The 23,551-nt window shown below is 39.3% G+C and overlaps 1 protein-coding gene across 1 annotated transcript in view; it reads right to left on the bottom strand.

Moving 5' to 3' along the window:
• Positions 1 to 20,430, bottom strand: part of GNAI1 (G protein subunit alpha i1) — an 83,764-nt gene extending 63,334 nt beyond the window's left edge. The window contains exon 1 of the mRNA XM_030307843.2: positions 19,974 to 20,430. Within this exon, the coding sequence (XP_030163703.1) occupies positions 19,974 to 20,091 (118 nt within the window). The 5' untranslated portion in view covers positions 20,092 to 20,430. The remainder of the gene's footprint in view (positions 1 to 19,973) is intronic.
• Between the last annotated feature and the right edge of the window lie 3,121 nt (positions 20,431 to 23,551).

The following is a 23,551-nucleotide window of genomic DNA, read 5'->3' as shown; positions in this document are numbered from 1 at the left end:
CATGGCACAAAAACTCTTTTTCTTTTGTTTTTTGTTTTTGTTTTTGTAGTTTCTAAGTAAAGTACCCAGGGTTCTGTTTCAGGATAAGACCATTAACTAATATGAACCCTCAAAATAAGCTGACCAGAAGCACTCCTTTGTACGTTTATTATATTTTAGCAGTTTGGGTGGAACAATCTATCCCAGGCATCTCTGAGTTATTAACCATCTCACTCTTTTTCTTCAATTATATCAGAGCAAAACTACTCCCAACATATTCCTGGTTAACCTGTAGAAAGGGAAATCGTCTTAACTTCAATTTGATAATTAGACATATCAGTATTCAAATATACTTCCAAAGTTATTAGAAAAATACTATACAAGCATTAACTACAGCTTCCCAATTTTTAAGATACAGATATTATAATCAAAACCTTAAACCAGCGGGACACCTGGGTGGCTCAGTTGGTTAGACGGCCAACTCTTGATTTCGGCTCAGGCCATCATCTCAAGGTTTGTGGGTTTAAGCCCCTCATCAGGCTCCACACTGACAGTGTGGAGCCCGCCTGGGATTTTCTTTCTGCTCCTCCCCTGCTCGTGTGTGCACATGCGCTCTCTATCAAAATAAATAAACTGTAAAAATAAAATTAAAAAATAAAAAACTTAAACCAGGGATGTAAAACTGTATATTATGCCTATATCAAAGAAAAAAGGATGCAAAATTAAAATGAACAGATAAATTAATCAAGCTTGTCATGTCTAATGTAATCTTCCCACGTAGAGTCTCTGTCATCATCATGCTGGGTGGGGCCAGCTTGTCAATGACAGGGTTATTTTCACATTGTAGCATATAATATTTTAGCTACTTTGGTTAATGGACAAGTAATTGACACAAAAAAGGTCTTTCTAAAATATAATGATCCACATTTATTCTTTGGTGAATATAGTTGGTAAGTACAATTAACTCTTTCTTCAAAGATTCAGGATATTTCATTGTACATGTATTTTTAAAATATACATTTCATTTTTCACTTGCAATACTTGCACCGTACATAAAGAAGATGTAACGGGGCGCCTGGGTGGCGCAGTCGGTTAAGCGTCCGACTTCAGCCAGGTCACGATCTCACGGTCCGGGAGTTCGAGCCCCGCGTCGGGCTCTGGGCTGATGGCTCGGAGCCTGGAGCCTGTTTCCGATTCTGTGTCTCCCTCTCTCTCTGCCCCTCCCCCGTTCATGCTCTGTCTCTCTCTGTCCCAAAAATAAATAAACGTTGAAAAAAAAAAATTAAAAAAAAAAAAAAAGAAGATGTAAGAGAGAAGATCGAATCTATACTAAGCCCAGATTGTACCCTGAAATTGGTTTCTCTCATTTTTAAAAAATGAAACACTGACACTATTTTAATGTATAGGTAGGAGTTATTCTTCCCTTAAAAAAATCCATTTACTTTCACAGATGCAAAAGCCCACTTAATAACATAAGGATGGGAGCTTACTTTAGATGTAAGCCTAAGAAAGTACTTGACAAATACCAAGAGAGTTAAGAACCTGGAATTTGATGAGGAGATGAGACAGACAAGACCTAGCCTGGCCACTTACCAGTCACATAACCTTGGGCAAATTACTATCTATCTAAGCCACAATTTCCTACCTTGCAATATGACATTAATATTCCCTACCTCCTTCTAAAAAACCGAAGAAACAGGGTCCATGAAAAAAGAAATGAGCAATAAAAGGAGAATGAAGAACATAAATATAAAAGTAATCAACTCAATACAAACATTTCAACTTAATATTCTTATTTGTGCCCTTGAATAGCTGAAGGGCTGAATAGTTAACAGCTCTGACCTTGAAACTGTGCCTCCCCTTATAAGTTCAAAGCCCACCCCCAGAATTTATTCCTCCCACGAATAACGCTTCCTTTGGTTTTATTTTGCCACTAAACTCCTTGAGGACAGGACCCACATTTGAGTCATGTTTGGATCCACACACCTGACATAGCCCATAGTAATATTTACTGAATGATATCTGCATTAAGGTCCAGAGATATTTTCCTCATGTATAAAATCAGGCTACATGGTAGGAACACTACTGAGCCTTATGATTCATGACACTCACAGATGATTTTTCAATGAGGCATTTATTCCAAGGAAGGTGGGAGCACCACAGGAATGAGGGTTTTGCAACAGCTCAATTACAGAAAGTGGAGGAGAGAATTGAGACATCGTGTGGGATTTGGTAGTATAGGCATGCCAAATGCAAAAGCAGTCAATACTTCATTCATATCACAATCAGCACAGAAAAAGTAAAGTTCATAAGAACTGTATAGTTTGTACTTTTGTTTGTAATATTTTTGGCTTTGTGAGTGCTTAGAAGTTAGGTATGTATGATTTTTATACATATTGCATAATTGCATTGCATAATTGTATCTATTTAAGTGATACTGCAATAAACGTAAATCAATATTAGGAATCTGTAAGAAGTGCTTCCTCTTTATTAAAGACCCAGATATTATTCAATTTTGATAAATGCTGTCCCAAACTCTGCTCATAAGTGGGCAGACTGGAAACTGGTAAGGATGGAAAGGTATTCCTAGAAACAACAGCAGAAGCAAGGGTATCAAGATGGGAAAGCATGAGACATACTCAGAAATTGCCAAGGGACAGTCACAGGAAATATGGAAAGGCAGGGTGGAAGCCGAAACAAAGAAGCTCTTGAATACCATACCAATAAACAAGGTGATACTCTGTAAATAATCACAACTACTAAAGACTTCTGAGAAATTACTGATAAGATCAAAGCCTTCATTCAGGAGGACTAATTTAGAATGAAGGGCGGAAAGTGTGGAGGTAGGATGACCAGGTAGGAGGGTATTATAGCAGATTAATTTATGTGAAAATGGAAGGCAGGGGATGATGAACAAGGCAATGGAAATGAGAGTAAACAGGGTTGGGAAATAACCAGATGTGGGAGCACAGAAAAAGAAGATGCCAAAATTGACATGATTTAGCCTACAATAACAAAACTTCTGTTTACTTATGAAATACTTCAGTCATACAAAAGTATCCAGAAAATAAGAGAACAAACGTGTGCATTCAGCACCCTACTTAAGAATTAAAATATTACAGGGGGCTCCTGGGTGGCTTAGTTGGTTAAGTGTCCAACTTCGGCTCAGGCCACGATATCACAGTTCGTGGGTTCAAGCCCCACATGGGCTCTGTGCTATCAGTCCAGAGCCTGGAGCCTACTCTTAATTCTGTCTCTCCCTCTCTTTCTGCCCCTCCCCACTGGCACTCTTTTTCTGTCGGTCTCAAAAATAAACAAACATTAGAAAAAATTAAGAATTAAAACATTACAACACCCTGGATACCTCTCCCTCTTCTACCTCCCTTTTTCCCTTCTTCAAAATAACCAACACTCTCACTCAATTTGATGTGTAGCCTCGCCAGGCATTTCCTTATACTTTTGCTATATTTGCTCTACCTACAAACATAACCATGAAACAGTTTTGAAGATTTTTTAACTTTATGTGAATGTGTCACAGAACATACTATTCTTGCAAACTGCGTATTTAACAATGTCAATGAGATTTATCACACATTCGTTTTCTCTAATATTTAATTTGCGTAATTGTATATAGTATTTAATGTTCAACATGTATTTATTCATTCTCATTTAATCACACCTGATGGTAAATAATTTAGGTATTTCAAAATTTTGCTACTACTAGCAATATTGCAGGAAACATTTTTCTTGGTAAAATACAACACATTCTCTGGAGTCTATACCTGTGAGTGGGATTATTACATCCAAGGGATATGTATCTTTACCCAAAATGGTTATAGCAACCGCTGTTCCCACCCAATAGTATATTAAAGTTATCCCAGTCAGCATTTGGTGTTGTCTGATTCTGACAGGTGTAAAATGCATGTCATTTTAATTTGCATTTCCATCATAATAGGTGGTACATAGTATGCTTTTGCTCCATTTTGTTTATGGTACCTATTTCATCAAAGTTACCATGAATGAATCAATTTTGTCTACTACAGTTTGCATTTTTCCCTTCTTGTTTAAGAAGGTCTTCTCTACTACTGATGAGAAAAGTTCGCAGGTTTTATATTCAAAAGGCATATATAACGAACACAAAAATGTCGTTTGTCAAAATCACTCAAGGCACAGATACAGAGCCAACAATTCAAGCAATTCTAAATCTTCTTACTGAACTTGAAGTAAAACAAGGAATGTATGTCCAAAAGTTATAAAATCAAGAAGCACACAACTGGGGAAATAATATGCAACAAATATGCAAAGTATCACAGGACAGGTTCTGATGAATCTTAAAATGGACCAGACTCACTTCTTTAGAACAGACAGTCCTTCCACCACCCCTCAGCAAATTCCAGATTGCAGATTAAAGTAACAATGTGAAGCATTTTTACTCACCAGTTTAGTACAGATAATTACAAGAACCCTCAATGCTAATGAGGGTAAGACGAAACAGCAGCCTCACATGCCACCTGCAGGGGTGGAAAATGGAACATGTGGGGAAAGCAATCTAGCTGTACATATCGTAAGTCTAAAAACAGTTCAAACATTCTAAGCCACTAATCTTAGGAAATAATCAGGAATATAGGCAAAGATATATGCACAAAATATGGTCATCACGGCATATCTGATTATAAAGCTGGAAGACCTCAATTTTCAACATTAGTGTGACTCAATAAATTATGGCACATCTATAAGACGGATTACTATGTAGACACTAAACGTGAGAATACACAGGCACTATTTAATGATAGGTAACTATACGAGCCAAAAAAATATACAGCTATATACATATACACTATCATGTCAAAATGCATACAGAAAAGAAGCTTACTCAAATGTTTATTTTCCCAAATGTTCAAAAAACACATGCAATACTTAGCCTTCAAAAATAGAAACGAGAACACAAGAGAACACTGCCTGTATTTTCTTCCTATAATAAAATAATGCTGTATATAACTGCAGATTTTCAACTTAGAGATATTAGTAACATCTCATGTAAGTCTCAAGACTAAACAACACAAAACATGTGAGACAGTGAACATATGTGCCATTGGTGATGAACAGTCTGGTGAAAAAGCCACTTCTTTGTTGTTTAGAAGGTAATAAATAAACTTTTTTGATACTAGATGTACAAAGGAAGGAACACCAAACTTTGTTTGTTTGTTTGTTTGTTTGTTTGTTTGTTTGTTTAAACAGAACCTAACAGTCCTTTCCTTGGCTTTCTGAGGAGCAGGCTCCATGATTCTGAACTGTTCCCCTACCACAGGTCCCTGGACCAGAGAGGATTGAGTATTTGACCAAAAGGTAGTCCAAGGGCTCCATAGCTGGGGATAAAAGGTGAGATGGGCATATCAAAGCTGTCTGATTTTGGAAAACTAAATGAGAGTTTGAGGCAGTGAGTGGTATAAACTGAGCATAAAGCTTACAGAGTGTGGAAACCAGAAGGCTGGAAGGACACCACTGCAATGCCACGCAGCTCCAAAGCCAAAGGCACAGTCTTGGTTCCCAACCCACCAGCTTTAAAGTTTCAGCCTTGGGTATCCTCTGAGTTGTCTGTGTCATAATATGTTCTTTGCTGGAGCTAGCCTGAGGAGTACCTCTTCCTAGCACATAAAAAGCCTTGCCTATAAACAGAAGTACTCTTCACACACTCACCATGCCAATGCTTACTTTATCTACCAGCACAGATGCCATTTTTATAAGAGAATAATATATGAATATTAAATATAAAGTAAGAGAAACGAAGATAATTAGGAAGAAAAACACTTTATGAATATTTTATGCCCAAGAAAGTTGCAGAACGCATCTTTCATGAAGGCTCTATACTGAGGTTATCACACTACTATTGCATTAAAGTATGAAACAATCTTGGATCTATACCACATAATCCATTATTAGTAGAAGAAACACATTCAGAATATTACTATAACAACAGAAATGCTCTGGTTGAATGCTTCAATTTAAGGCCCTCACATATCAAGCTTTAGAATCTTAATAACAGTAAATTAAACTTGGAAAATGCCCCAAATGGAAATGATACATTATTAAAAACCAACCTTTCTTAAATCACAGACTACATACATAGGAAATACATGACAAGGAAGTGACATCTCTATATTCTTACTCAAAATGTTCTGTCAAATGCACTGAATACCCTGTTGCAAACTTATCCACATAATATTTAATGGTTAAAACTATCATAAATCTAAATAACTAATCTTAACTTTCAAAAATCCACACAAACCATTATGCCAAATGATTTCTAGAATATCATGCAATTCTGAAAATATTAAAGTTGAGATCTCAACTGAGTCCCCCATGTATATGGATTCATTCTACAAAAACTATAAAGCATTTTCTACTTTTATTCAGAAAAATATAAAAATGAGTCTTTTATCTGAAAGACTCAGTCTGATGCTTATAGTTTCTACCTTTTTTTAAAAAATAACATTTTCTTACTGATGAACAAAAACATCCACATGCACCCAAATATAATTCAAAAATCTACACAGTCTATGAATTATAAAGCAAAGGTTCTGTTGACTGGTTCTCCAAAGATAGCCACTGTTAAGAGTCTGTTAAGAGTGTTCTATTTTTCAGAACTTTTTATACTGCTTATATTTGATACTAGAGTTTAAGTTATCTCAGATGTGTACCATGGGCCACACTGTTGGTTGATAACTTTTTAAGAAGTTAGTTCTAAAATTCTAAGCATCATCACCAGGTTTACAATGTAAATTACTTTGGAGTTTCTTACTTCTTCTTTGCTCTGTAAGTTTTTGAATAGCTTTTGGCAAAAAGCAGTAAAATTCAACCTGTGTATAAATGCAATCATCCAAAACAAAGTTAAAACGATCTACTGAAAAGGCACAGTATGACAAATGAGAGAGAAAAGAAACCCAGAACCCATGTTTTAAATACTTAAAATTGTAAGTAAACAAGTCAAAGTAAGCGTATTGCTTTCATCTTATGGTTAAAACACTTAAAGAATGTTTTCTCTACTTGAGTTAATATCGGCTTCCCAAACATTGTTCCATTTCCAGATACTTAGACAATGCAGGCCACAGCGTTGGCATTCTATAAACATCTGTTGAATGAATTCATGTTTCATAAGAACCAGGTGTCATAACTTACCTAACAGCGGAGCCTAACCAGCAAATGAAAAAAGTGTAAATCATTTATGCTATATTTAATCACAAAATGTTACATATTTTGTAATACTTGCCAGTAAATATTAATGTAAAGAATAGTGTCTAAGATCAGAATTGCCTTTTAAAGGGAATGGACATCATGTTGTATATGCGGCTAGATTAGGTTTAGATTAGATTAGTTGAGGTTATGTAAAAATAGTATGATTATTTCAAGACCAAGGACTATAAACTTTCCCAGAGTTTGCAATCACCCTTTATTTACTTCTGAGAAAGGAATTTCATCATGGACATTACCAGATGAGAGTGTTCATAAAAACATATTTGTAAGGTCACATTCAACCTGACCTGAAAAATCCTATCATTAAAAGAAGAAATTCACTTTAAAAAATATGGCTAAATACTCAGAAGATTCATTATGACTAATTATACTTTATGATCACTCTCCAGGAAGTGCATGTTTCCATGCAAGATAATATCAAATAGTTTTTCTCAAAATGCTCTATTAAAAAACCATTCCAGAGTAACATAAAAGCGTAACTACTGTGATAGGCTTCACATATGCACATGTACAGACATGCAAGTGTATGAATTACAGTGAGCACTTACTTTGTGCAAAACACTGTTTTAGAAACTTTACAGATGAGGTTAAGGGAGATTTCATGAAGGTGGCAAAGATGGGATAAACCGTGAAAAATGTTTATGCAATGGATAAACGGAATCATCCAGGAGAATCACCCACTCTAGGACTCTGCTTCCCGAGGCATGGACTGGACTGGGGATTGGCAAAGGCAGCCCCCAAGGGCCTGTGAGAAATATAGAATCTCAGGCCCCATCCCACACCTAGAATGAAAATCCACATTTTAAAAGATTCCAACTTATTTTTTTATGCATATTAAAGTTTAAATCTGGGGCGCCTGGGTGGCGCAGTCGGTTAAGCGTCCGACTTCAGCCAGGTCACGATCTCGCGGTCCGGGAGTTCGAGCCCCGCGTCGGGCTCTGGGCTGATGGCTCAGAGCCTGGAGCCTGTTTCCGATTCTGTGTCTCCCTCTCTCTCTGCCCCTCCCCCGTTCATGTTCTGTCTCTCTCTGTCCCAAAAATAAATAAACGTTGAAAAAAAAAATTTTAAAGTTTAAATCTAAGAAGAGTTGCTTTATGAAAATAAGGTGAACATATGTGGTCCAGCAAGAGCATAAAGACAAGTGTGATAAAAACCTAACTTCAGAGCATGAATGTAAAGAACAATGGAGAAAGTAATGTGAGAAATATTTTGAAAATTACTGATGTGTTTCCTTTTTTCTCCTCTGCATTTACGTGAATAATGGGAGAGGAGGCAGACAGGTTGTATTAAAGCCATCAGATGAAAACAGAGGAGTACAAGTGGCTTACTTTGCAGGCATCACATGGCAGAGACTGTAAGCCTGGCAGCCACAGGGCAATCAGTGGCACAGTGGCAATTGCTGAAGGCAACTACAGATAAGAAAGGCAGAGAGTCACTTGTATCTTGATATCCCTCTTTGAGCCATAATTTCAGAGGTGAACAGTATGTCAGAGAAGATGAAGAGACTGCTAACGGCAGAGGGGCCTATTTGGGATCCTAAGAGAAGAAAGTCACCTAGGCAGGAACACATCCAAGCAGCCTAGTGGAGAAGTGCGACTGAGTAGAGGGAACACCTGAGCTCATCTCTCTGCAGCATATCGGCAACACTGATAGGACATGATTTTCCATGTGCTGGGTGTGACCAGAGAAGGCAGAGCACTTAAGGTAGCCAAGAGTCTGGCTACCAGTATTGGCTCTGCAGCAAAGGGTTGCCCAGGAAAAACCATACCCATGAGACACAAAGGAGGGCCAAGACAGAAGGGGAGATGACCCTGGCTGTGAACAAAATGAGACATAATAAACCAATAAGCAGTGGATGCTAGCAGGCAAGAAAAAATCTGACTGCCAGGGACACAGTGGGAGTTAATGAGGATCTCCACAACAGTACTGGGAGATGCAACCCACCATACACGCACACGCACACATGCACACACAATCACATAATCACATACCTCTCATCCTAAGCAGAGACCACATGAGTAAAGGGTAGAGGGAGGCAAAAACAAACACACAAACAAAACTGCACAGGAATGAAGCGAAACCGTAAGTTCACTGTTGCTGGATGATAAAAACCAAGACAGGAAAATAAGTGGAATATTTAGAAAACAAACTCAATGGAGCTTTGGACCACCTGGGTGTGAAAGCAAATAAGGAATCAAGGATCTCTTGATTTCTTGCCACCAACTAAAATAAAGGAAACAGGGAGAAGAAGAAAGTGATTAAGTGGGTGAGAGATGACACCTTCAGCTTTGGAATATTGTGTTAATAAGGTATATTTGAAGTAAACCTGCCCTCTACTCTCAAGCCACGATACCAGGGTACACAGGATTCATGCAGACAATGTGCTCATTAATATACGCTCACAATAAAAAATTACTAGAGGATACAATCTACCTACTGTAAAATAGTCAAGACACTACAAGTATCTGAACCTTAAGAATTTTAAATAATAAATTTTTCACAAAGAGACTATAAAAGTACAGGATGATGAAAGTGGCTTCTTAAAAAAGGTGGAAAATATAAGAATAGAATAAACTATTTCCAAAAGATTAAAAATGGTTTCTAGAAATACAAATATTACTAATAAAATTAAAAATTCAATATGTTAAAAGTCAGATGAGGTTATGGCTAAATGGATAAAAGTGAAGTAAAATGATATATAAGTAACATAAAAAGATAAGGAGATAAAGAAAAGAAAAAAAATGGAGACAAAGTAAGAGATAGGAAGTTACAATGAGAAGCCTGACCTAATTATAGAAGAAAATCCAGAAGACAGAGATCAACCATAAGCTTTCTGTAAGAAATATATATTTGTGTGAGTTATGTGAGTGCCCGTTTTATTTCTCAATACTTCTATATAATTGAAAGAGTCCACAATTTTAAAATAAAAAGCAATTTAAATAGCAAAAGGAAAGTGAAAAAGTAAAAATGGGAATGCAGCCTAACATTTTAAAATGTTTAGGTGAAAAATGAGGAATTAAAAATGATTTAAGGAGAGTGTGGATACTTCTGCTTAGATTTCATTACTTTTAATGCTGGGCATGATCTGACAGTGTTTATCGATGAGGACGCAGGAGTCTTTGGAGAAATGTGAAGATAGCAGAGAGAACCAGGGTGGACAGAAGAAGGTTCTGGGAAGCAAGAGAGGACGAATGAGTGGAAGCAGGTGCACAGCACTGGTTCCAAGGAGAATCATCTCATCGGTTCCAGCAACTTAACTGACCAGACTGATGACTTATTACAGTCACAGAACATCTCTTGCATATAATTCTTCATCTTGTTGCTGATAACACTGACTGCTCAGTTTGTGAAAACTCATTAGATCAATTTTTAATTGCACTAGAAATAAATGTAACTCATGAAATTAGGTTAACTTCAGAACTACCAATAAGAAGACAGTTATCTTCTAATTCCTATTACACTGATCTTAAATGCAGTTTACTCACAGGTCCCATGCTTCTTAAGTATCATGAAAGGCTGTCAAATAAAAGACATGTGCCCAAGCAAACAAAAATACAATAAAGATTAGGTAAATAAATTACTAGAAAAGATTTTAGACTGTGCCTTCGAAAGGCAAGGTAAACAGAAAGGCAAATGTCACCAAGTTAATTCAATGCTAAGTCTTAAGAAGACTCCTTTGAAATATTATTAAAAGAGATAAATACTATCACAGATTCAATGCTTCATTGTTTATCAGGGTTACTACCACTTTTCAAGAGATGCTTTTCTTAAAAGTAAATTCATGATAATTTTGGAGTTTTATTAGGAATTTGAGTCATCAGTGCAGAAAGTTTCAAAAGGTTTTTAAATTTGTGGGAAGTAATCGTAAATTCCCCTGAGAAATGGCACATTCATTTGAGTCAACTCAAATAATGTTTCATAACTTATACTAACAGCCTTGTTTTATTTTCAAGAAAGATAAAAGGAAAGTTTGCAGGAAATTACTCCATTTGTTCTAAAAATGGGTAATAAAAAGGAGAAAATTACTTTTAAATCATTTATAAAGTTTTCCCATTACTTAAAATCCACTCTCTAGAATTCCTAACATAACACATGTATTTACCTGGTCTATTCCCAATGGGGAACTATTAACATAAAGTCAAGCCCCACAAGGGAGCCACAGTAGGATCAAAAACTAGATACCAAAATTGATTTTAGGGGCAGCTGGGTGGCTTAGCAGATTGGGTGTCCATCTCTTCATTCTGGCTCAGGTCATGATCATGTTTGTGGGGTGGAGCCCCTGAGCTCTGGGCTGACAGCGTGAAGCCTGCTTGGGATTCTCTCTCTCTGCTCCCCCTGTGAGTGTGTGCTCTCTCAAAATAAATAAACTTTTTAAAAAAGATTCATTTTATACTTCCTTATGTCTTCCCTGTATACATACCCCTTGCTAAGAGGAGCCAACAAAAGGATTTAATGTCTATGACCATAAGTGGATCAAACTGCAAGGAGGCAGAGAGGGAGGGCTGACCCCAAAGAGGCTCTAAAGTATTTATCATAACAGCTTATATTTATTGAGAACTTCTGCACCATGTACAAGTCTGAGAACTCTGGATGCTTTAGTTTATTGTGCCCTCAACCCCTATGAGGTAGGTACATTTATCATCTGGAATTTATGGAAAAGAAAACTAAACCTTAAAGAATTGGGATAACATGTCCAAGATCTCAAGGAGAACATTTTACTGCCAGAGTCCTAGGTCAACTGCCTTTCCCCGTGTAGAAAGTCTCTGGACAGAGCTAAATAAACCTCAGAAGACCAGAAGTCCTATGTGGGGGAATGTGAGAAAACTTATAGATAGCAAAGGCTCTTCCAGAATGCAGGTTTCTATACAATAAACCGCTTACAGCCAATCATGATTTAAAAAAATAACCTCAGAAATGCATAGAAATGAACAGATTTATAACCACAGTAATTTCTGACAGATATGTGACCTCCACCCCGCATACCACAACATCAACAATGAAGACCCCATTAAAGCTCACCTCCCCCAGTATCTATTATTATACCATTTCTTTCTTCCCTATTTGCCATTCCGAAGAATTAGACTGTAAATTTTCTTAAGGATTTGGTAAACCCAAGGCATAACTCAACACCAAAAATATAGAATGCACTCTGCAAAATGTCACCAATGATGATTCTTGCCACATGAGGACAGGCAAGACATGAAGAACAGACTGAGCACCCTGCTGGCTCCAGAAAGCCAAAGTTACAATCACATTGTCCTGCAGTGGTAGATAGGACTCAGAGAACACATTTAATGCCTTGTTGAATGACTGCATGCATTTTAAGAAAGTATTCGAATAACATGTGAAACAGCAATGCAACAATCCTGCTGAAAATACTGTCCAGAATACACAAATATAAAAATCACATTTCACTCTACACCTAATTTACCAAGAGTTATAATATTTTCCTGATCCTGCAACAAGAATTAGGTACCTCAAATTAATTCCAGGTTTTAGAAGTGAGTAATAATGCAGTAGGTTTTAGTTACTCTAACCAGCAAGATATTAAAAAAATAAAAGAGCATACATTGGGCCCAAACTCACGAAAATTGCCCAATGCAGGGGCACCTGGGTGGTTCAGTTGGTTAAGTGTCTGACTTCAGCTCAGGTCATAATCTCGCAGTCTGTGAGTTCCAGCCCCGCATCAGGCTCTGTGCTGACAGCTAGGAGCCTCGAGCCTGCTTCAGATTCTTTCTCTCCCTCACTCTCTGCCCTTCCCCACTTGCACTCTCTCTCTCAAAAATAAAATATAAAAAAAAAATTTTTTTAAATTGCCCAATGCACAAGAAAATATATCAACTTTTTCACTTTAAAAGATTACTAGTCAAAATTAATGTTCAATAATGTAACCAGTCATTCATTTAATCAACATTTATGGAAGGACTACTCTGCACTATTAGGTGATAAACAAGTCAGACAGGATTCATGCTCAGAGGAAACCAATCCCACAGAGAGGCGCAACAGACAATAAAAAAAAGTAAATGCACAAGATGATTTCAAAATGGTGTAATTAGGCAGGGAGGAGAAGGAAGATAAATTTAGACTAGATGGTCAAGAAAAACTTCACTGATGAGGAGGCATACCAAAAAAAAAAAAAAAAAGTCTTATTCTTTAACTTACTGCAGTGAAATACTAACCATGGGTTCATATGGAGCACTAGAAACTGGTGATTTTGCTGTTATGATAATAGTCACATAAATTGCAAAGGACTGAGAAAATAAAATTACAATCATTCTGTATGCCCCGAAGTTATACATGAGATGTTAAGGATATCTAGAAGTGGGGTGCTGCTGCAAAAAAATACTAAAACTGTAGAAATGGCTTTGGAATCAGGCAATGGGCAGAGGCTAAAATTCTGAGGAATAAGACAGAAAAAGCCTAAACTGCCTGACACAGTAGAAATACAAATTTTAACACCTACATAAGTATATGTTGGAGGAAACATACGTGATCTCAGAAAATATTTTCACTGTCATGAACAGTCTGCTAATAGACATATGGACATTAAATGTGCTGCTGGCGAGGACTTGGATGGAAAGGAGGAACATGTTATTATAAACGAGCAGAAAGGGGATCCCTGTCACCTCACAGCAGAAAGCTTAAGCGAATTATGTCCTGTGGTTATGTGGAAAACAGAACTTACAAGCTATAAACTTGAATATTTAGATAAGGAGATTTCTAAGTAAACTGGTTTTGTTCAAGGTGCAAGCTGTTTTCTTTCTTGTGGTTACAGTAAAATGGGAAAGAAGAAAGATAAATTAAGGGAGTCCGAAATGGAAGAATGCTGTCAGGTCACAATAATTCCACAGGCAAGAAACAGGCTGATAAAATGACTCAGCGGCAGACCTGTGTTACCTTTCATTAAAGAGGAAGGGCGGAGTCCAGCTCCCAGAAGGTGGAACAGGATCACAGAGGATTATTCCCAGGCTCTGAAATCTAATGTAGTTTGAGAAGCTCAAGGGACCGATTACTCCTTTTTTCATTCCACTTTCTTTTCAAACAGGTTTGTCTATAACTGATACCCTGTGCTTGCTCCACTGCTATATTATAGGAGCACATGACATGTTTCCAAGCTGTACAGGATCACAGGTAGAGAGGAATTTTGTCCCAGGATGAATTACACTGAGAATCTCACCCATACCTGAGTTAGATTATGAGATTTGGATGAGATTTTGGACATTGTGTTGATAGGGCAATTGGTTGAGACTTTGGCAGATGATGGAATTTGGTAAATGCATTTTGCAGGCAAGATGCACATGCATCTTCAGCAGCCAAAGGGAAGACTATGGGAGGCGGAGTAATAGCTCCCAAAGATGCCCACGTCCCAATCCCTGGCACCTGTGAACACGCCATCCTACATGGCAAAAGAAACTGTGTAGATGTGGTTAAGACAAGGATCTTGAGATGAGGCTGTTCCCTGAATTATCCAGGTGGGGCCAATGTAATCACAGGGTCCTTTAAGTGAAAGGAGGCTTCCGAGAGCAATGCTACATGGAAAGACTACCAGCCACTGGGTTTGTGAAGATGAAAAAAGGTCCCATGAGCCAATGAAAGCAGGTAGCCTCTAGATGGAAGCTGGAAAAGACAAATAAATGGATTCTCCACTGGGACCTCTAAAGGAAAATTAGCCCTGCTGACCTCCTGATTCTAGCCTGGTGAAACCCATTCTGAATTTCTGACCCCCAGGAATGTAAAGTTAATAATTTTACATTGTTTTAAACCACTAAGTTTATGGCAACGAACGTTCACTTTAAAATTATTTTGCGCTATTTCTGCTAACGCTTTTAATTAGTATTTAACAAGTCATGACAGAGGCAGCCTCAGCACTACAAGATTAGGTGCTGTTGACCTTAGTTCATACAGCTCAAATGCCATCTGGGATCTGAGCTTCACCAATGTCACACTACGGGAAGTCACACATTGGGTAACTGCATGCCAAAACATGTGACCAAGAAATATGTGACCTAGAAGTGCAAGAAATACATTCAGGTCCTCCCATGGGAATTTGTGGTAGCTTGAACTTTCCAAGGCCAACACATGCATAACAAAAACATTAAGATTATGGTTGAATGTTCACTTTTTGTTTAAAAAATTATAGGAATCTTTCTCAGGTTTCAATAACATCTCCCACTAAACTCTATAAGATAGGCATTATATTTCCCTAATATCTTCTACTAAATTCTCTAACACAGGCATTGCATTTCCTATCATTGACAAATTTAACAAGACTCATGGTCTTTATTTATGGTTAAAATAGGCCAGTAATAAAGATTAGAAAATGAGATCTTGAAAAAAGAAAAAAAAATTAAGAAAGAACACTACAACTGCAACATAGCAGACCTTCCTCCAATGAATATTTGCTGTCATTTTCTCTATTTTACCAAATAATATAAGGACTGTGAAAGTTCTCACAAAAATGGAAAAGTATTCTTAAACCAAACAATCTGCTTTTAGATACCATGTGCTTATTTTGGTCATCATATACTGTTGTTATTCCTTTTTTGTCTACTCTGTTTGGCTAGGTAGTCATTTATTCCCATTAACACTGAGAATGGCAAAGTATGTGGCTTGTATTCTAAGGAAGTCCTAATTCTACACAAGATATTAACATAATTAGGAATTAATTAAGCACATGAAAAAGTTAAAGGTTGTTAGGGATGGATACAAGTACAACTTACAATGATTCTGCCCCTGAAGTGCTCACACTAGTAGCAAAACAGGGCACAAGCCTAAACAACACTAGAAACCAGAGTGCAATATGCTTCGCCATATGCCCACTGTTCCTGTCTGGAGGAGGAGGGTGCCCTGAGGAAAAGAGCACAAGGATAGAGGGAAGCAAGGTCCAGAAGAAAGTTTTTATTGCGCAGGCAATGGAGAAATCAACAAAGTTTCAGAGCCAGGAATTTGCATGATAGAAGAGCAGCCTAGAAGCAAAAGATCAGAAGCCTTCTGGAATTAAGCTGCCAGAGGCATCAGAGAACTTGAACTATAAATTTTAAGAATGAAAAACGTAAGATACAGAAAAATCAGTCTTTTCAAAACACTCGTTAATGTCACCTGCAGTGTCTATCAAAGTAACTGTTCTTAAGGCAGGTGAGGGAGAGAGAAGCACATAACCCATGTTGAAATATCAGGTCCATTTATTCAAGGAAATGGGTTTTCTGACACTTAGGATCCTGAGCCAATGCTAAAGAAATAGCGAAAGCAATGCAAAATCCAAAATCCTGCAACGCCAGAATTTCTCAACTAAGGAAGTCACACAGCAAGTTCACAGGGAACAAAAAAGATTAATGATGTAGCTTCTCAAATAGCTGCTTGCTGGTAGCAATGGAAAAAACTCACTAAGTAGTAGAGATCTTATTCCCTTGCCTCATTTTCACTCAACCTATAATATTTAAAACAAGCAAAAGAAAGAGGGTGTGGATTTTTGTCTGTGAGGATGAGTGGAGAGAATGAGGCAGAGTAAAGAATTAAAACTCACCTTTAGACTTACGTAAATGAAAATTTTACTTTCATATAATCTAACCCTCTACATCTTTGAAAATTATAATAAAATAATATTCAGTAAGTGCTCATATGTACAATATAGTCTCACTGAAAAAACAGCAAAGCCTAATCATGCTGCCATTTAAAAAATGATAAATTGCAACCTCCTCAAAGGTATGACAACAAAAAAATGTTTCCCCTGAGACAATGAGCCATCTATGATGGAAAGAAAACTTTGATTATAAAAACAAGTTCCACTATTTAGTATTATTATTCTAATACCAATGCCTGAAAACTAACCTAAAGACCTGAATCACCCAAACCCTGTCCTAATTTTCTTTAGGTCAATGATTAGATTAGGTCCTCTCTTTTTAAAGCCTGATTCACTGCTCCTAATAAGGACAGTGAAATATGTCTGATTAAAAAAAAATTGTTTTAATTGTAACAGTACCAATTTTTTTTACTAATGATGTTCATCTCATACCTGAATCTCTCAACCCAGATGTCTAAAAGACAATGCATAAATGCCTTAAAAAAAATGCAATATAATGAACTATTTATCTTTGGAGGCTTTTTGTCTTAAATGGAAAAAATTCATTTGATGAAAAAAAAGAAAACAAAATAATTGAAGACGATGACCTTTTATAAATGGAGTGACAGTGGTTATAGATTACCTAGAAATCATTTTATATTTCTAGTTGATTCAGTTGTTTTATATGGAATTATTTCATCGAGCTGCTTACACATATGACTTTAAACATTCAAAAACGAACCAAAGGTCAGAACTTCACTGCTAAAGACAAATTGGGAAAGAAAAATGTTTTGAAACATTCCAAGAATAACATTTATGAAATAAGCCAGCATTTTGTTTATAGGACCTAGAGTGCCGGGACCCTGCAGCAAAAGGGTAGGAGTAAGACCTAAGGAGGAAGGGGAGGGACAGCTGGGCCAATAAGGCAGGGGTGCTAAAGGATTTCTACAGAGAGAGATGTAGGGAAAAGCAAAACACCAAAGCTAGAAAAAGACAGCTGAAGGAACTCAGTTACCTAAAGATTTTTAAAAAATCATTTTGAAATCGTTCTAATGTTACTGGTATAGAAAAACAAAAATCTCAGTTTCTTCCGAAAATCATGACTGCTACACTTTTCTCAGAACTCTCACTATAGCTGGTTGTAGAGATACAACTTTGACTTCTATATTTATACATTCAACCCTGTTAATCTAGGCTCTCATTGGAGGTTGGGGACTTTGGGGACTATCTGGAGACATTTTTCAAGGATCAAAGGCTGAGGGGGCTGTTACTGGCATCTAATGGGTAAAGGCCAAAGAACACCCTACAATGCTAAACATCCTACGATGAGCAAGACAGCCTGCACAACAAAGAATTATCCTGCCTCAAATGCCAATGGTGCTAAAGTTAAGAAACACTGATCTCTTTTCAAAATAAGCAAAAACCAACTCCTCTGACCTTTTATCCTAGTCCATCGCTCTCTAACAGACATCTAATTAAAGCCTAAAACACCACCAGAGGACTCATTTTTTTCAGTTGCTTTAAACATGGTGGATGGCTGGCTCAAACTAGAGTCACACCGAAATACACTAAAAAAATACATCAGAGCAAGAGTGCAGAAACTCCAAGAACTTTGTAATCTTCCTTTTGTTTCATGTTTGTCTCAAACACATCCACTTCCTAAGAGGAATATCTACATGTTTCCACATCAAGGTGCGTCTCTTCTATGCTCAATACGCTAAAAATACACTGACCTAGGCAAAATACATTATTTCTTATTAACGTAAAAACTTAGGGAGAGTATTAACTGAGAAAGATTTGTGTTGGTGGCAAGGGTGAAGAAAGCCACCCAGGTCTTTAAAATGCAAAGTTATTTCACAGTTTGTTAGCAAAATGACTCAGATCATTATTACTTTTAGTCATGCCAAGTTTGCTGCTTCTAAGCCTACTAGTAATGGAGAAAAAAAACCCACCATTTTTCCTGCAGTCATTAAACCAATGAAACAGAAGCTTACTGAAAACAGGTCTGTGCAATATTTCTCTTTTATTATAACTGTTATAAAACAAAAGCAATCGTTGGAATTGCAGATGAAGATTCTAAGAAATCTTTCACCTACCTAATAAATAGCTATAGTGTGTGTATGTGTGGTGGACGCGGGGCGGGGGGGGGCAGCAAACAAAAGAAAATCTTAACTCATAGATGTACAAGTCTTATGCTGTTAATATTTTCCTAAGGTATCCTTCAGTCAAAACCCTGGCTTACTCCTTTTTTGGTCTCTCCTTTCAAAAACCTGGAAAAGACCTCCACATAGCGTTTCACCATGAGAACAATACTAAGAACAAATAAAAGCCTGGCGTGTACCTGGCAAAGCTCATTCATCAGAAACCGTGGCAGCTGGGAGAGAACTGTTTTCCGCGTGACCCTCTCGCACCTTTCACATAGGTTTTCTCCGCTCGAGTATCTGTCTTACCTACTACCAGAGCAAACGTTACCCAACTTTGATGGTTTCCATGTCTTCACAGTAATAAAAAAAAATCAAGGATCCAGCATAGCCTACTTCCTTAGGCAAGGTAAATATAATCTGTGCTCCTTTAACACTTACTGTGTCGCCACAGGAAGTTAACAGGAAAGACACATTTCAATCCCACGGAACCCCACAAAAGATGCACTAATATCACAAAACGTGGCACGCTTGACACGGGAAAACCACAACCGCGATACGACATCCCATAGGAAGGGTTTTCGGGGGGGGGGGGGGGGGGGGAGGGGTGGAGGTGACGGTGTGTGTGTGTGTGTGTGTGTGTGTGTGTGCCGCGAATGCCCCTTCATCTTCAGAAGGCTGAGCTAACTTAAAAGAAACAGCATTTACTCGCGACCCGTTCCTCGGCTCCTTGCGGGGTCCACACCAACGCCTGTGAGTGAGGTAAAGCGCCAGCCCAGGGCCGGCGGGTTCTCACTGGACAGGGAGGAGGGAGGAGGGCAGCAGGAGACCAGGGAAAGGAGCACCCGCCTCGGCTCTGCACCGCACCAGCCCCGCTCTCGCCCGGAAACCATCCCCACCGCTCCAAGTCGCGCTCTTGGCCGCTCAGACACGTCCCCTCTGGGTTTCCAAACGCAAGGGGCCCGCAGCGGCCACCGCGGGGCGCCGCGCCCAGCAACCCTCCCGACCCTAGGGCCCCCCGGGACGCGCCCGGCCGCCCTCACCGAGCAGCAGCAGCTTGACCTCGCGCGCCGCCTTCTCGCCATCCTCGCGGAGGTTCCGGTCGATCATCTTACTCCGCTCCACCGCCGCCTTGTCCTCGGCGCTCAGCGTACAGCCCATTGTGCCAGAAGCGAGAGCTCGCCGCCGCTCCCTCCACGTCCGGCGCGCTGCCTTCAAACACAGGTGAATTCTTTCTTTACGGACGCGGGCGTTCGAATACCTCCCGACGCTGGCCACGAACCACCCCCACCCGCTTCCTAAATGGAGCGAGGAAAGCGCCGTCTGCTAAGCAGCGAGCTGCACCGCGCGGATCTTCCTCGCGGCCAGGTTCCACTCCTGCGTCCCTCAGCGCCCCCCAAGTCCCAGGTTTTCGGGCTCTGGATACAACGTCCGCCGCCCTCCAGCTGGTGGCCGCGCTGCAGCCTCAAGAAGCCCGGCGGAGCTCGGCGTCCGCGCGCCGCCGCGGCCCCGCCCCTACCCGCCCCGCCCGCCAGCCAGCCAGCCAGCCAGCCAGCCAGCCAGCCACTCCGCGACCACTCCCCGGGCGCGCTCCCGCGCACGTGCCCTCGGACAGCGCCCCCTCGGACGGGCGCGCGCGCCCGCGCATCCGCGGACCCCGGCTCTGCGCAGCCCCCAGGGCCCGGCGCCCTCGCGCGCGGCCCATGGAAGCGCCCCCGGAACGTTGAACTGCCCAGCTGGCTACCCTACCTCGCTTCCTCCGCGAGAGTGGGATAATTTCTTCCCGCTTACTCACACCAAGGGATCTGTGCGGACCTGCCCCTTCGGGGTGCGGGTGGGAGAGCTGCCAAAGTTGGAAGCTGAAAAAAGCCAGTCCTGGGCGTTTGAGCATGCCCAGCTCTGGCAGCCACGCACGGGTGTTCAAAATGTAAACCCCTGTCGGCTGGCCTTCAGGGTTGTGGGAAATAGAGGGAGCTGGGAAGGGAACGGAGCCACAGCGAAAGCAGAGATGGAGACAGTGGGGGAACAAGACTGGGAGGGGGTGAAGAGATTAACTTTCTTCCTTCCGGTTTTTCTTTCCTTCCTTCTCTTCCCTCCCATCCATTCTTTCGTTTCTTTTCACAGAACATTTTAATGGATTGAGGAAATGTGAGACAATATTCAGAGTATATTTTAAAATGACAAGAGCAATAAAACACACCTACACAGATACATCTGCTCTGCACCATAACTTACCTCCTCTGGGGCAGCATGTAAGCTTCCACGCCAAATTTTGACCAATTTAGTAATAAGCCACTAAGCATATCATTCCTTTTTTAAAGGCCTTACTTGCCCCCAAAATGAGTTTAAATTGATCCATATTATGACTCCATCCTTCTAGTGCTAACTACTCTCGGGTTCTCCGGGGGATTTATTTCATCCGCGAGTGAGTGAGCACAGGTTTAAGGTCTGGGCTTATGTCAGTTACACTACACTTTTCCCTTACAGACATCGCCGGAAATGTTGATTGATTAGAAGATGGGCTGGTAGCAAAAAGTAAAATACCTTCTTTGATGTAGTAAAAATTAGAAAATTGCTCTTTGTTTTCCATCTGGAAGTCTTCCTTTCTAAAAAGTATTTGTAAAAAATAAATTAAACAAACAAACAAACTGGCTTTAGTTTTCCATGAAGGTAAGGCTGAGCGGATGCTGTAGGCAGAACAGCTGTAGAGTGGGTCACTGAAGCCAGGCTTGTTGGCTGGCAGAGATCATCAGTCTCCTTCTTATTGGACATATCCTCTCCTGTTCTACAACTGTCAAACTTGCTCTGCTCAAGAGATGCAATTTCAAGAACTGCCTCAACTTTTCCTATGATGTTTCGCAACATAACAAAAGGGAGCAAGCTTTAAATTGTACTTAATCACTTTGTATGCCCTTTGTTTTTCTCGGTAATTTATTTTTTTAAGTCTTATTTATTTTGAGAGAAAGGGAGGGAGACAGAATCCCAAGCAGTCTTTGCACTGTCCGCGCAGAGCCAGAAGCGGGGCTTGAACCCACAAACTGTGAGATCATGCCTGAGCGTGAAACCAACAGTTGGACCCTTAACTAACTCAGCCACCCAGGTGCCCCTTTCTTGGCACTTTAAATGGTGATGTTCATCAGAAACTCTGGAACTAAACTTGACAGAATGAACTTTCAACATAGTATTTGTGTATTAGCCATCTTGGATTATTGGTTATTAGGTCTTTTCTATAAGCTTCAGGCCATATCAAGTGAAGGGCCAACAACTGCAGGAAAAGAGGAAGAAACCACGGTGGGGATAATGACTATAAATCTCATATTTTAGAGAATAGAGGGTGCAACAGAATTATATACATTCCTTCTCTCATTTGACAATCTTGTCAAGTAGATGATGAGTTAAAATACACAGGCGAATAAGAATTGAAAATTAGCTTTATATGAAGCTATACTTCCTAGAGGATTCAGAGTAGTGGAGTGATCAGTAAGGAGGGAAAGTCCAAGAAAACAAAGCTGCAAAAAAAAAAAAAAAAAAAAAATGGAGGCCATTTCTGGAATTAGTGAAGGGTTCAAGGGGTAAGTATTGGTCAGCTCAGGCTGCCATAACAGAATAGGACAAATGAGTGGCTTAAATAACAGGACTTTATTTCTCACCATCATGGAGGCTGAGAAGTCTAAGATCAAAGCACCAGCCAATTTAGGTCTCCCAAGAGGACTCTCTTCCTGGCTTGCAGGTGGTCACCTTCTTCCACATGGGTGCCCTCCATGTAGAGCTGTAGTCTCTCCTTTCTCTTCTTATAAGGACACTAATCCCATAAGGTCTTACCCTTATTACCTCTTCCAAATCTAATCACCTCCCAAAGGCCCACCTCCAAATACCATCATATTGGAGTCAGGGCTTCAACAAATGAATTTGGAGGAAAGGGGGAAGAGAAGACAATCTATAAAACAATGTATTTTGTTTGCCATGAATAACCAGCTAAAAGGGTTAATAGGTAAAATACATGTTGGAGAAGGCCAATTGTTTTATAATTGAAATGTAGTTTGGCTGTGAAGAATGACAGGAAGTGTGGGACAAAGTTGGAAGAAACCTTTAAATATTAAGGTGAAGTGTTAGACTTTATGCAATGGGTACTAAATGTTCCTTACATTCTCCTGAGTTGGGTAACACGTGTTTAAAAGAAAAATAATCTCTTACCCTACAAAACACACGAGTTTCCAGTAAGTGGATAGTGTTAGTAATCCAGATATGAAGTGGTGAGAGTCACTCAGACTAATAACTTACATAATTATGAGGTTGCAAAGTGTGATTCAATAACCTTGTCAAGGAGGTGGAGCAGATATTATTAACTCATCTATTTTATAGAATGAAATTGAAATACAAAGGTTAAAGCAATCTACTTCAGAATACTGTTTTCCCTTCTGGACATGATATTTTTAAACAACTATATTGAGATATAATTCATATACATATAATTTATCCATTTAAAGTATACAATCGAAGGGCTTTTAGCATATAAACAGAGTTGCACAACCATTATGGCAATCAATTATATTTTAATTACCCCCCAAATAAATCCCATAAACCATAGCCATTATCCCCAATTTTTCTATCCCTGACCCCA

Source organism: Lynx canadensis, chromosome A2 (assembly GCF_007474595.2).
Source record: "Lynx canadensis isolate LIC74 chromosome A2, mLynCan4.pri.v2, whole genome shotgun sequence".
NCBI lineage: Eukaryota > Metazoa > Chordata > Mammalia > Carnivora > Felidae > Lynx > Lynx canadensis.
Note: the sequence above shows the minus strand (reverse complement) of the source record. Positions and strands in the feature narration are given on the sequence as shown.